Source organism: Ceratotherium simum, chromosome 5 (genome assembly GCF_057802395.1).
Source record: "Ceratotherium simum simum isolate JZ-2026a chromosome 5, ASM5780239v1, whole genome shotgun sequence".
Taxonomy (NCBI): Eukaryota; Metazoa; Chordata; class Mammalia; order Perissodactyla; family Rhinocerotidae; genus Ceratotherium; species Ceratotherium simum.
In genome coordinates, this window is record NC_141904.1 from 89,378,343 (window position 1) to 89,393,481 (window position 15,139).

Sequence of the window (15,139 nt, forward strand, 5' to 3'; positions counted from 1 at the left end):
CCCCATCCCGGGGAGTCTCTCCTATTACCTTAATTTTCTTCAGAGTGCTCATTATCCCTCTCTGCAAGTATCCTATTTGCATTCTTCTTGTCTTCCTCCTTTTACTAGAATGTGAGCTGTGTTTTTGTTTCATTGCTTGCAATATCTTCAGTTCTAGAACAGGGGCTGGGACATGACAGAAGCTTAGTACATATTGAACAAATGAATGACCGTGCACACAGACCAATATATTTTTCTTTGGGCACTTTATATGTTCTACTTTGCCTTAAAGCTCCTTTGCATATACTAAAAACATCAGTGAAAAATTATAATAGCTCAGTAAATATTGTTAAATGGATGCATTTATCCAGCACCTTCTCTGTGCTAGGCACTGTGCACATTGAATCTTTCATTTGACTCTTACAGCACTTTTTTTTTTTTTTTTTTGTGAGGAAGATCAGCCCTGAGCTAACATCCATGCCAATCTTCCTCTTTTTGGCTGAGGAAGACCGGCCCTGGGCTAACATCTATTGCCAATCCTCCTCCTTTTTTCCCCCTTTTTTCCCCCTTTTTTCCCCCCAAAGCCCCAGTAGATAGTTGTATGTCAAGTTGCACATCCTTCTTAGTTGCTGTATGTGGAACGCCGCCTCAGAATGGCCAGACAAGCGGTGTGTTGGTGCGCGCCCGGGATCCGAACCCAGGCCGCCAGTAGCAGAGCGCGCGCACTTAACCGCTAAGCCACGGGGCCGGCCCCAACAGCACGTTTTTTTTTTTACAGATGAAAAACTGGATTGAGTTTTAGCCCAGAGACAGCAAGCTGGTAAGTGACAGAACTGGTTTATTATCTCAGGCCAGTTGGTCTCCAGAGCACCAACACTGCTCTTTTCCTTCCCTTCCACTAATGTGGGGGAGTAGGATGAGAATATTACCAGTCATGGGAAGGACCTACTTTCCAAAAATATCTCCTCCATTACTGCCCAAATGGCACCAATTGGTTGACCTAGATACTGTAATCTGTAGCTATTTTGTTGGGTTTTAATTTAGTTTTTATTTTTATCAGAGTTATACTTGTGTATGGTTTAAAGAGTCATTTGGTTCGACAAGGCTTGTTACAAAAAGGTTTCCTGATACCCCCACCACCACCCTAGAGGGACAATCACTTCCAACTCTTTTTAATTGATAGGATTTTTCTATTTCTCTTGCTTATATTGCTGCTCCCCTCCTGCCCGCCCCCACCCCCCACCCCCCAATTATAGGCATTATCTATTGATTCCCCACCTTGGAAGATGCGAGTTTAACTAACTCTCAGCACTACCCCAGCCCCATCACACACATTCACACTGCATCCTCCCGACAGAGTTGTGTGGTAATATTGATTAGATCAGCATTAAGTTCCTTTCATCTCTATTCTCAAAATATATCCCGAATTTGATCACTTCTTCCTTTCTTCACAACTACCACCTGGTCCAACCACCATCTTTTACCTGGATTGTGGCCAGGGCCTCCTAACTGGTCTCCATGTTTCTGTCCTTGCTGTCTTTTGATCTAGTCTCAATACAGCAGTCAGAGTGATCCTGTTGAAAAGTATATATCTAGTTTGCTTCAGACTCTCCCATGGCTTCCCACCTCACTCAGAGTGAGGGCCAAAGTTCTTACTACGGTCTGTGAGGCACTATGTGATCTGGCCCCCTTGATGTTTACTTCTCTATCATCCCCTATGACTCTGCTCCTTTTTACTCTGCTCCAGACACACTGATCTTGCTTGCTTTGAATGTACCAGTCATGTCTCTGCCTCAGGGCCTTTGCGCTTGCACTTCTCTCTCCCTGGAATGCTCGTCTCCCAGACATCTTCACAGCTGGCTTCCTCTACCTTCCTGCACAGCTGGACATCTGCACAGTTAGCTGACTTTCTTCAGATCTTTTTTTTTTTTTTTTTTTTGTGAGGAGATCAGCCCTGTGCTAACATCCGCCAATCCTCCTGTTTTTTTGTTTTTTTTTTTTTTTGCTGAGGAAGACCGGCCCTGGGCTGACATCCGTGCCCATCTTCCTCTACTTTATATGGGACGCCACCACAGCATGGCTTGCCAAGCAGTGCATTGGTGGACGCCCGGGATCCGAACCGGCGAACCCCGGGCCACCGCAGTGGAGCACGCGCACTTAACCGCTTGCACCACCAGGCCGGCCCCTTTCTTCAGATCTTTACCCAACAGTTATCTCAGTGAGGCCTTCTGTGGCCATCCTATCTAAAACTTCATTCCTTACCGTACTTCACAGCTTCTTCCCCTGCTTGTTTTTTCCTTCTTAATCACTATCTAGCATACTTATTATTTTTATTACTTATTTTATATTAATATTTTTGCTTATTTTATATACTTATATATAATTAAGTATATTTTTCAATAAATACTTATTACCTATTGTCTTACTTAGCATCTCTCTCCCACACTAGACTGTAAGCTTGAGGACAGGAATTTGCATCTGTTTTTTTTTGGCTCTGGTATCTCTAGTACCTAGAACATATAGCAGGTATTCAGTAAGTACTTGTTGAAATGATTGAATAATTACATTATGATTAGTAAATGCTATTCCTAGCTAAGTCGTGGAGTATGCTGCCATTGTGTTTCATTTCCCATGTTCACTAGTTTTTCCTGGCAGTAGTAATCATCTTGTTTTTGCTTGTGTGTCTATGTATTTACCACTAATTCGTCTCCAAACTCTCCCCTAATTGGTATAACTCTCCTCTCTGTCTGTCTAACATATTTTATAACTCTCCACTCAATATATTGCTTTCTCTCAGTTCCATCTTCTTGAAGAAGTCTCTCCCAGAGCTTTCTTGATTTCTATTTTAGTTTTCTTGTGGTTAGGGTAATATTCTATAAGAATTCCATCTTTTGAAATTTATCGAGACATTTGATGGCTCAGCATATGGTTTATCTTGGTGAATATTCCATGTCCACTTGAAAAAAAATGTGCTGTTTTGCAGTTTGGGGTGTAGTAGTGTTCTGGAAATGTCAATTGGATCAATAATATTGTTTAGATGTTCTTTATCCATACTGATTTTTTGTCTACTTACTCTATCAGTTACCGAGAGAGAGGTGTTAAAATCTCCAACTGCAATTGTGGATTTGTTTCTCCCTTTAGTTATGTCAGTTTTAACTTCATGAAATTTAAAACTAATAATTGGGTGCTACATATTTAGTATCATTATGTCTTTCTGATAAATTGCCTCTTTTATCATTAGGAAATGTCTATCTTTTGTAATTCTTTGTTTGGAAGTCTACTTTGATATTACCATAACCATCATTCTTATTCAGTCATGTGCCACATAAAAATGTTTTGGTCAATGATGGACTGCATATGTAACTGTGGTCCCATGAGATTAGTATCATAGAGCCTAGGTGTGGCTATACCATCTAGGTCTGTGTAAGTATACCCTATGATGTTTGCACAATGATAAAATTGCCTAACAGGGTATTTCTTAGAACATGTCCTTGTCATTAAGCAACACATGACTATACTTTCTTATGCTTACTTTTTATGATATATATATATATATATATTTCATTCTCTTACTGTCTACCTATTTTTGCAGGTAGATACAATATAGGTATTAAGTAGATAGCGTATAGTTGGATCTTGCCTTTTTTCCCATCTGACAACTATAGCTTTTAATTGATATGCTTAGTCCGTTTATATTTAATGTAATTATTGGCATGGTTGAGTTTAAATCCACCATTTGTTATTATCTCTTCCATTTTTTATTCCTTTGTTCCTTTCCCACTTTCTTTTGGTTTAATTGAATTTTTTTTTTCAGGAATACCATTTTATTTCCTCTATTGAATTGTTATTTCTCTTATTGGTTGAAATAGAGCTAATGATATGCATCCTTAACTTATAAAGTCTCTTTGGAGTCAATTTTGTACCACTTCATACTTCACAACTGACACTTCTCATTTCTCACCTCACATCTGATGCTTCACAAGTGTAGTAACTTTACAATAGCATAATTTCATGTATCTGCCCTCCTTTCCTTTGTGCTATTATTGTCATTTTTTATTTCTAGTACATTATAAACCCCACTTTGCAGTCATTATTTATAATTTTACAGTCAGTTGTCTTGTAAGGAAATTACAAGAAGAAAAAATAATGTTTTATATATACCTACTTATTTACCATTTCTGGTACATCTCATTCCTTTTGTGGATCTGAGTTTCCATTTAATATCGTTACCCTTCAGCCTAGAGACTATCTTTTAGCATTTCGTGTTGTGCGGGCCTTCCAGGGAGATTCTCTCCACTTTCACTTATCTGAAAATATCTTCATTTTGCCCTCATTTTTGAGATATTTTTTCCTGGATATGGACTTTGGTGTTGAAAGTTTTTCTTTCAGTACTTTTTTTTTTCTTTTTAGCACTTTTCAGCGTTGTCTTCTGGCGTCCATTATTTCTGATGAGAAGGCAGTTGTCATTTGTATTGTTGTTCTCCTGCATAGAACATCTTTTTTTTTTTTTTTTTCTGACTGCTTTAAAAATTTTCTCTTTTACCTTTGGTTTTCATCAGTTTGGTTATAGTCTGCAATGATATAGTCTGTATTTCTTCTGCTTGGGGTTCTGCAATTACGTGAATATAGACAGTTTGATGTTGTCCCAGATCCCTGTGTCTCTGTTCATGTTTCTTCAATTTTTTTCCTCTTTGTTCTTCAGATTGAATAATTTCTATTGATTTTTCTTCAAGTTCATTGATTTTTTTTTTTTTTTTTTTTTTTGCCATCTCCATTCTGCTGTTAAGTTCATCAAATGAATTTTCTGCTTCACTTATTGTACCTCTATCTCTGGTCTGTTCTCAACCCTGTAGGAGCCACTCTCTGGTAAGATTCTGGTAGTTTCCCCCTGTGCATGGAGCCTTCAGGCAAGGACTCACAGGGACCCCCGACATAGACTTGTAGGCTCTCCCACCCCCTGCATCGCTCCTCCTCCCAGTCACATCAGCTGCTCCAGACTCTGATCTTTGCCTTCTCAGCTCAGTGGGACCACCGTACTCTGCTTAGATTCTAGCCCACTGTCCTATGGTCAGGAAACTGTCCCCAGGTAGAGAGTCATGGCGATCATGTGGTGCATTTCATGAGTTTTGCATCTTTCAGGATTACAGTCTTGTGCTCCTTGGTGTTTACATCTTGAAAATGACAGCCTCCCGTATTTTTCAATCTAATGGTTGTATATGGAGGGAGGGCTTGTCTGCCACTCGTTACTCTGTCGGAGCTGGAAGCTGCCCCCAGAGCCCTGTGGCCTGCTCCAGGTGGGTTGACATCCAGGCTCACTGCTTGGCTATTGTCTTGGGATCTCCCTCTACCACCATCCTGGGGATTCCCTTTGCCTCTCTTTTGAGTTAAATTCTTTGTTTTCTAGATCCCACATTTTCTTATTTTTGGTTGATTTCTTTAGACAGAGGAACCTTCAGTAACGTCCTGAGAAAGGGTGAAAGGAAGGTAAATTTTTTGAGGCCAATAGGTCTGAAAATACCTTTATTAAACCATCGCACTTGTCTGATAGTTGATTGGGTAGAGAATTGTAGGTTGGAAATCATTTTAGGCATTGTTTCATTGAATATCTAATGCCATATGGATCTTTTGTGTGAAACCTTGAAACCTGTTTTATCTTTTTCTTTTTTTTTTTCCTCTCTGGAAGTTTTTAGGATCTCTTCCTCTTCCCCCTTGTTCTGGAATTCCCACAGTCACGTGTTTTGTGTGGGTCTCTCTTCTTCCCTTGTGTGTGTGCTTAGTGGGCCTTTCAGACAGTTCTGGAGAATTTTCATGAAGTACTTCTTTGATTTCTCCCCTTGATTTTACTATTCTTTTTTCCTGAAACTCTTAATATCCTGATAATGGACCTCCTAGGTTGATTCTACAATTTTCTTTTTTTTTTTCCATCTGTTGGTATTTTTTTCTTACTTTGGAGGGATTTCTTCAACTTTATCTTCCAACCTTTATGTTGCATTTCTCATTTATTGTATTTTTAATTTTCAAGATCTTTTTTTTTTTTTTTTCCTGAATGGATCCCTCTAATTTTTTGGTTTTTTAAAATAGTGTTCTATTATTGTTTCATGGATCTTTTCCTATTTCTGAAATTCTCATGATTGTTTTTTAGGCTTTTGCCTCTGTATAGTTTCTGTTTCCTCCAAGTTGCTTTATGCTGTGTTTGGCCTCTGTCTTTTGTGTTGTATGCTCCCCTCTGGGGTATGGAGATGAGTTCTTGGTCATCTGGATCCCAGGTTTGTGTAGTGCCAAAGTTCACTCCTTTCGCTTCTCCCCACGCATGAGCTAGCAGACACCATGAGCTATGGAGAATGGGGCCTGGTTTCCTTGGAGCCTCTCACAGCTGAGGAGTAAATAGGAAATCTCAGGACTGGAAGATTTTATTTGGCATGTTGTGGCCCAGAGCTCATTAACTCAGACTTCTCTCTTCCCCAGTGGGGCCTAGGGAAAAGGTGGTCACCTCCACAGTGCCAGGGCCAGAAGCCCTGCCCTGTGGAATTATCTGAGGCCTCTGGGGTCCATTCCCACCCCAGATAGTCTAGAGGACCTCCCACACCTTGAGAACTAGATAAAGAGGCACCCAGAGTGCTTGCACCAGAGAAGGAGGATGGATGGACCTGCAGCACGGTGGAGACCAAGGGCTCGTGTTTATCTTTAGAGAGCCCCGAGAACCTATGATTTGTGGAGCAGAGAAGGCAAGCCATGAGCCCCTGAGAGCCCTAACACCTGCTCAGTCAGATGCCTGCCCATAGTCCATCCTGGAGCTGATGATCGCTGCCCAGAGTAGGCAGCCTTCTGGCCTGGGCACAGTCAAAATCCAGGTTTGCCCCTCGCCCATCCCCTCCCCCGCCCTATCTGGTGTCTTTCCTGCCAGGCTGCTGCTTCCACAGAAAGCCACACACAGGCACATCTCCTGCATGGCCAATGTCCAGGATGGCTTGGCAGCAGTCACTAATGGGTGTGTGTTAAGTGAAGACATGGGCGGGACAAGCCGCCAAGCTCCTTGCCTATGGCCCAGCTGGGTCAGCTGATGGTAAAAGCCCCACAAGAGGACTCTGCCCATTGCCTTCCCTGGTCCCTCACTGCCACAGCTCAGGCCCCCTCACCACCAGGTTGTGAGCATCTTCCTGGGCATCGCTGAGGCAGAAGTAGAGAACCCTAATGCTGGAGGGTTATACATGACTGGGTACAGTGGTGCATTTACAGGCAGAGAGGGGAAGGCACTGGACATGCACACAGCCAGGTACACCTGGAGCCAGCTTGCCAGACTGAGCTGCTAGAGGTCTTCTGGCTCAGCCTCCCCAGCAGTGAGCCCACTGTTTAGGGGAGAGAGGGCACATAGAGGACCCAAGGTCGAGGGCACTTCCTGCTGCAGTGCAGAGTACATCCCTTGTCCCCTCACCACCTTTCCCTGGGACTCGAGAGGGCAGAGATGAGGGCTGCCAACCTTCCCTTTGCATCTTTGTCTTCCTCAAATTTGGTCCACCGAGTTGCTTTCTGAGGGCTCAGAAGGCCTTCTCTCTCTCTCTGTCCACCTTCTAGCCCCTCCTGTGTGATTCTTGCCAAGGTGTGGACTGGTGGCCTGCCCAGTGGAACCAGCACTTTGGGCGTGCCCAAAGCTGGTTTGGGCGTGCCCACATTGCCCTCCCTGTACCCTGGTGCTCGGCCATACCACAAGGTTCATGGGAGACCCCCTATTTCTTTAGCTGCAGATCTGGGACACGGCTGGCCAGGAGCGATTTCGCACCATCACGCAGAGCTACTACCGCAGTGCCAATGGGGCCATCCTCGCTTATGACATCACCAAGAGGAGCTCCTTCCTGTCGGTGCCTCACTGGATCGAGGACGTGAGGAAGTACGCGGGCTCCAACATTGTGCAGCTGCTGATCGGTGAGCTTGGGGGAACAGGGCAGGCGGGCATGGTTCCTTGGGGCCACGATCCGTCTCTCTCAGCCTCTCCTTTTTAAACAAAGGACAAGCCGGAGGGCAGGGAGGGGCTGAGCTTGGCCAGGCAGGAGCCCAGGCTTGAACTATGTATGTAATCTTGCAAATTCTGATCCTGCTACTCACTTATAAAGTTATATTCAAAATCAGAGTTAGAGGAAGGAAGAAAGGAAGCTAACATTTGCTTTGCACTTACCATGTATCTGCACAGTGGTTAACACTGCTTAAATCTTCACATGTGTCGTTGGATTTAGTCCCCTAACTCTGGCTACTCCTCCTTAGTCAGGGGATGGAGCTGAGGCTCAGAAAGTGAAGTAATTTATCCCAGTTCATACAGCCTGTGAAATTTGAGTTCAGTTCTGCCAATCATAATTCAGTGATTTGCTCTGTCACACCACACTGCAGAGCAGGGCTTCTCAAACATTGCATGCCTCCAAATCACTCCGAAGCCTTGTTAAAGCACAGAGAATGGGCACTAGCCCCAAGGCCCCTGATTCAGCAAGTCTGGGAGGGGCCTATGAAAGAGCGTTTCTAACAAGTTCCCAGGTGACGCCAGTGACATCCATGTTGCTCGTCCAGGGACCCCACTGTGAGAACCGCTGCTGCAGAGGGGTGCCATTGTCTCCATTTTCCCTTTTCCTCCTACATAAACTTGCCAGACCTGGGCTCTAGAAGCTTTAGATCATTTGTGTGGTCCGTGGGGTCCTCGCCCCAACAGTCAGGCTGTTCTTCTAAGATAAGGTTGTACAGATGGGGCCTGGACATGGCTTCAGCTGGGAAAAAGGTGGCACTTGGTTCCATGCAGCCTGCCTTCCACAGCCTGCCTAGACTGGGATTTGGAAGCACTCAGCAGAGCTTGACTCCCCAGGCCGGAATGGAGCTCTCCTTACCTGGCGTTACACTTCCCTTTTATCCAGGACTTTTAAAATAAAACATTCTGTTATAGAGCTTTTTATACAAATACAAAAATACCATTTTGTACAGATACCCATCACTCAGCTTCAGCAATTAGTAACTGATGTCCAATTTCATCTCTACCCTCATCCCCCACCCCTTGTATCTGTTTTGAGGCAAATCCCAACACCAAACTATTTCATCTGTAAATATTCCAACATGAATCTATAAAAGATACAAACACTTACAAGATATATAACAATACCGTTTTCACATCTAAAAAATATTGACATTTCCTTAATATAATCAAATAGCTGATCTGTGTTCAAATTTATAATTGCTCATAAATGTCACATGTGCTTTTTTTTTTCCAGTTTGGTGAAATCAGGATCGAAATAAGTTCCACAAATTGAAATTGGTTGCTGTATCATTTAAGGTTACCAAAGAAATTTTAGATCTTTATAGATGCCTATCTATTTTTTTTTTTTGTCCTCCCTATAATCACATTACAAAAGTCAACCACTTAGAGACTTAAAAAAATTCTTCTAGAAATTGGATCAAGGAGCAGTTTACCAGATTATTTAGAATGTAATGGAACATCTCACACCTTAGAGGAGAAGCCAGAGATGTACTCTCAGGTAAAGTGGTAGCCTGTGCTCTTACTATCAGAAAAGCAAAACAATCAAAAGCCATGATCTTACAGAGAATAAAAAAATTCCAAAGGAAAATAGGAGAGAATAAATAATAAGCATAACAAAATTTTAGCAAAATAAAAAAAATCAGAAATGCCAGATTTCTTTGTTACTTCAACATTTATGGAGTGCCTGCCAAGTGCCAGATGTTTTCATGTTCATTGCATCATTTAATCCCTACTCTGCTGAAGTTGGCATCACAGCTGGCGAAATGGAGACTCAGATGAAGTGACTTGCCCAGGGGTCACACAGCAAGTAATAGGAAGCTGGAGTTTCTACTCAGGTTATCTTTAGCTCTAAAGTACTGTATTCTTTTCACCAGACTTTACTGCTTCTATTTCTTAGGAAGAAGCAATAAAATATACAAGCCCCTGGCAAAGATAAAAAAGAAAAAAATGAGGGACTAAAGGATAGAATAAGAGCTTTAAAATATGAAAGGTTTTTTTAAAAACAAGATAGATTACTATGCACAACTGTGTTTATTGGTAGCTGACAGAGGGCAATGGATGGCATTGGGTCTCTCAGCTTGGCCCTGCCAGGTAGGACAGGGCTTGCCTGGCACCTGTGGGTCTTACCAAGCTGCACCTGGCCTTTCCCTACAGGGAACAAGTCAGACCTCAGCGAGCTCCGCGAGGTCCCGCTGGCCGAGGCACAGAGCCTGGCAGAGCATTACGACATCCTGTGTGCCATCGAGACGTCTGCCAAGGACTCGAGCAACGTGGAGGAGGCCTTTGTGAGGGTGGCCACGGAGCTGGTCATGAGGCACGGGGGCCCTCTGCTCAGTGAGAAGAGCACTGACCACATCCAGCTGGATAGCAAGGACATCGGAGAGAGCTGGGGCTGCGGGTGCTGACCGGGGTGCAGGGCAGGCAGGTGGGGCTTCCACACCTCTCTCTCTGGCCTGCCGAGCCCAGCCCTCCAGAGCTGGCCCTCCAGAGCTGGCCCTCCAGAGCACCAGCGATTCTAGGGCAGTGGGATAAAGTCCTGGAATTGTCCATCCTGTGGCCTGGATGCTTGATGGGAAAGCTACTCACGAGGAAGGAAGAAGCAGGATACCTCCTGCGGGAGGCCTGTTGGCACAGGGTAGGATGTGGGGCCCATCCTACCAGCCAGCAGCTGTCCCCTCTGCGTTCTTCACATTCCAGGACTGGCTCGAGCCTGCTGGTGTGGACCGCAGGGGGAGAGGTGTCAGGAATGTGCCTCTCCTGCTCCACGTGTACTAGTTCTGACCATTTCACACCTTGAGTGTGCTGCAGCTATGGCAGCAGGTTACGGCTTTCCAGCGATGTGGCTGGTGCCCTCGGTTCTTCCAGGTCATTCCAGGGCCTCTGTATGTAGCCGCAGAGAGCAAGAGCAACCAGCCCAACAGACTCGATTCCTGAGTACAGCCCCACGATAGCCCTAACTCCTTCCGGGCAAGGAACTTGCCTCCTTTCTTCACTGCCAGCTCTAAGCTCACAGACACCTTGGGGCCCAGCCCATTGCCTTATAGCAAGACCTTTCAAGTTTTCTGGTTTTCCATGTAGCTTCTCGTTTTCATTGGCACAAGTGTGGGGTCATGGCCCACAGCCAGTTGGGGACCATCTGCTGGCTTGGGGCCCGAAGTTTTGCCACTCAGGTTGCAAAACCAGCTAATTCTTCAGTACTGGCTCTCAGAAGCTTGGGGAGCAGGGGAATGAGATAGGAATGTGGACATTTAAGGGAAAAGTTCAAGCTCGCATCTCTGAGGCTCAGGTCTGAGACGGACCCTCAGGGCACCCAGGCTTACCCCATGTGCAGGGATCCTTCCTGCCACATTCAGAGCGTCAGCTCCCCAGCGCTCCCAGTCTAGCTTATGGAGTTTCCCAAATGAAAAAGGCAAGGCCCTGGCGGTGCTGGGTCTGGCCATTCCATCCCCCTGGGCCCACCCGCCCTCCATGGCCAGGTGCTGAGGATAGAAGGCAGTGGGGGCTGGGATCACTGGGGCTCTTGGAAGCGGCACCAAACTCGGGGGTGTAGCTCAGGATCACAAGGCCTGGGCTGGGGGCGGCAGGTGATCTTCCCAAGCCGATTCCAGTCCCTCCATGTCAGCCCAGCCCAGGTCCTGCGGCCCCTCAGGAAGTAAACTGCTCTGGGAGCCCCAGGCGAGGCCACATCGCGAGGGGCAGCCCGGAGCCTCTCAGAGCCCAGGCAGCGCCCCAGGCTCAGTTCCAGCCCCGGAGCTGGGCCACAGCGCTCCAGCTCAGCCTTCCCTCATCTTCCACTCCAAGCACCTTAGTCTGCGGCACCCCCTGTCCCAGGCAGGCTTGGCTGCTGAGCAAGAAGCCAGGCCTTTTGCAGCAGCTCCACAGCAGTCTGGGGAGGCAGCGCTGGGCATGGACGGGCTTTCCTGGCTGAGACAGAGACAAGCAGGGCTGATGGCTCCCTTTCAGGCAGAGAGGCAGCCGTGGAATGGCCGAGCCTGATTCTGGAGGGGAAGGAGGATGTTGGCCTGGTTTGGCCAGGAGCTGCTGCACAGGGGTCTGCACTGAGGGGAGTCAGCCCACTGCTAGCTGTGGTGGGGTGGGAGCTGGGAGAAAGAAGGCTGCCTGGCTTCATTCCTCAGTGGTCTTGCTGATGGGATGGGGCCCAGCTGCTGGCAGGGAGAGCTCGTGTCTGCCCGGCTCCTCCATTGCAGTGCCTGGGCTCCACCTGCGGAGTAGACAGTGCCTGTCACTGAGGCGTTCCCTAAAGAGGGGCCCCATTCAGGTTAATGACGAAGGTCCTCCAGCCCCATGACCTCTCTACCTGGGGCTGATGTTGGGGCAGAGCTGGGCATTCAACCCAGGCTCAAACTGGAAGAGAAAGTTCATGAAGCCCCACCTTGCAGAGACCTGCTGCTGTGGGGGCTGGGGGACATGCAAAGGGTCTTGGAGCAGAGACCTGGGCCTGCACCCTGTGATTGACTTGGAGCCCCAGTTCCAGAGGAGCAGAGGTACTGACCCTGCCCATTACACCTGCTGCCCCCTCTGCCTCAGGACTGGGGGTGGCCCTCAGCTGCCTCGCAGGGGTTACGGAAAGAGGGAGGCCCCTCCACCCATCTCTTTCACAGGTTTACCCTGGGCTGCCATGAGGATCCAGCGTAGACACAGGAACAGGTAGCTGGCTGGTGGCAGGGGCTCATTTGTCACCTTGGTCTGTGAGCCATCCCCCTCCACCTCCCACCCCTGGGGCAGGAGGCCTAAAACCCTGCAAAGGCGTGGCTTAGAAGGGGGAAGGGAGCAGCGGGCCCAGCCTAGGACCAGGAGGTTTCCTCTCAGTGGAGGCCTCCTGGCTCATCCAGCAACCAAGGAAACAATACTACACCTCCTCTCCTTTCACGATCCCAAGATGTCAGAAACACTGGGCCCAGTGGCTCTCCTGCCACTCCATCCTCCAGGCACGGGAGCAGCCTCACTCCAGGGGTTTAGCCTAGAAATCCGGGGCTCAGCTTGGGCTCCTCGCTTTTTCTCCTCACCCTACCACAGTGCTGGGATCCCTCCCCCAAAGTGCCCCCTGCCCCTCCGCTCCAGACAGGCCTCTTCCTCTCATCCAGGCCACCTCCTGGGCCCCTGGGCTTCCAGCCTTCACTACCCCAAGCCACCCTCCTGCTGCTCTCAGAGTGGCAACTGTGAAAGGTCACTCCTGGTCCTGTTCTGCCCCCTTCTGCTCTCACACCTTCCAGGGTGCCCTGGGGCCCTCAGGATGCATCCTTACTTGACCCAGATGTCCAAGGCCTCCACAGCTCCACCTCTGCTTCTCTCCAGCACCTTCTTGTCCCCCAGGAGCACCCTCCGTCCAGGCCAACTCCTTCCTGACCTCCTTCACATAGTGACCCTGCCCTTTTGTTCGTGTCATTTAGAATCTCACAAATGACCCAGCTGAACACCTCTGAGAACTGGCCCTGCCCCCAAGCTAGTCCCTTGCCCATAGTACCCTCTGGCAAGAATGAGTTCTTTCCCCACCCCTTGGCCTGCGAGGTCCCTCGTTCCTGGGTTAAAGCCATTTCTGGCCCTCTATCTCAGACACAAATGCTAGTGCTCAGGGCCTGGCCCCGAGTGTGATGGTGACTGCCTGCCATGTGGGGAGCCTGCGCTGCAGTGCTCCGTCAGGTGGGAAGCTCACTACCTCTCTGGGCCTTAGTCTTCTGTCAAATGGGGACCCGGACTTGGGTAAGAGAAAATGGGGAAGCACATGAGGCAGAAAACAAGATCCGCCTCTGTTTCTTCTCCCAGCAGCCCAGGGCCTCTGGGGCAAGAGAATAGTTTAATCTCTTTGTTTATAAATTACTCAAGAACAGGAGCAGGTGGGGTCAGGGGCCAGGGTGCGGGCGAGGGGGCAGGGGAAGGAGGCCCAGGAAGTGTCCCGGCAGGCACCAGGCCTAGAGGAGGGCAGTCTGCGGCCTGGGTGGGGCTGGTGTGATGTGGGCCGGAGGAGAACAAGAGGAAGACTAGTGTTTATACTCCCAGGAAGAGGCGTGGGGCGGGGAGGGACACGATCCTGACTCCTAAGCCAGAGTGGGGGCTCCTTGAAGAGGACCTCCTAGAAGGGGAGTTTTGGCCCCAAGGACACAGGCCCCATCAGGAATGGAGCTGGAGGAAGCTCCTGATTCATATTGAATTCAGTTACTCTCTTCCCCCTGAGGACTTCCGGGGCTGGGGCCTCAGGGACCCTCTAAGCCTTGCCGGCCTGGACTGCTGGGGGACAGGAGGGCCTCAGCCAGCCCAAGGATGCCGTTTGCATTTGGGAATTTTTCACATTACCTATTTATGAATATATAAATCTTTATATCAAATCTATTTTTTAAAACATGGAAAAGTTGCCTTTATGGAAACTTAGCAGAGCCAGAGTGTACACATTCCTAAACCATTAAACAGATTTCTGTAACAAGCCAATGTTGCCCAAGATTGGTTCTCTTACCGTTGATCCCAGAGCTGGCTCAGGTGGCCACGTTCCTGCAGATGGTCGGTCCCACCTGCCTGGGCAGCTTCCCCTGACTATTCTTCAGATCTGGGGTCGGTGGACGGGCCTATACACTGCCCGTCCATTGCCGGGAACCCTGTTAAGACCTCTCTGCCCCAGATCAATGTGGGATCCCCCGGGCAGAGAAGCAGTCAGTGCCTAAGGGGCAGGAAGGAGCTTGGGTTGGGTCCTGTCTCTGACAGAGATACCTATATGACCTTGGGCAAGTCACTGCACCCCTCTTGGCCCCAGGTTCCTTCAGCTGCGTTTGTGTTGGGGCGTACTATTTGATGATTGCTGGGGGCATGAGGCCCAGCATCCCTTATACTTCTCCTACAGCCCTGTGAGGGAGGTGTTACCATCCTTCCAAATAATACTTTTCCAGGTGAGCCAACAGGCTCAGGGGTTGGGAGTGCCTTGCCCAAGCCTTGCAGCCACAACAAATTGGAGCTGTTATTCCAAGTCAGGATCTGAGAGCCCCCATGAGGGCCAGACTGGCCCTGCTCACCGCTCTATTCCCAGCACAGAACAGTTCCAGGCACACAGTAGGTGCTCAAAGAACTGCTGAGTGCCTGAATCGGGCCCCTGGCACCAGGAAGCCCATGAATCCATAGCCCACCGAGATAATCTGGGGTCTGTTC

At 47.9% G+C, this 15,139-nt stretch overlaps 1 protein-coding gene across 1 annotated transcript in view; it reads left to right on the forward strand.

The window, feature by feature from the left end:
• Positions 1-14,431, forward strand: part of RAB43 (RAB43, member RAS oncogene family) — a 32,916-nt gene extending 18,485 nt beyond the window's left edge. Inside the window, exons 2-3 of the mRNA XM_004442929.3 lie at positions 7,716-7,899; positions 10,142-14,431. Coding sequence (XP_004442986.1) covers positions 7,716-7,899; positions 10,142-10,392 — 435 coding nt within the window. The 3' untranslated portion in view covers positions 10,393-14,431. The remainder of the gene's footprint in view (positions 1-7,715; positions 7,900-10,141) is intronic.
• Positions 14,432-15,139: the final 708 nt, after the last annotated feature.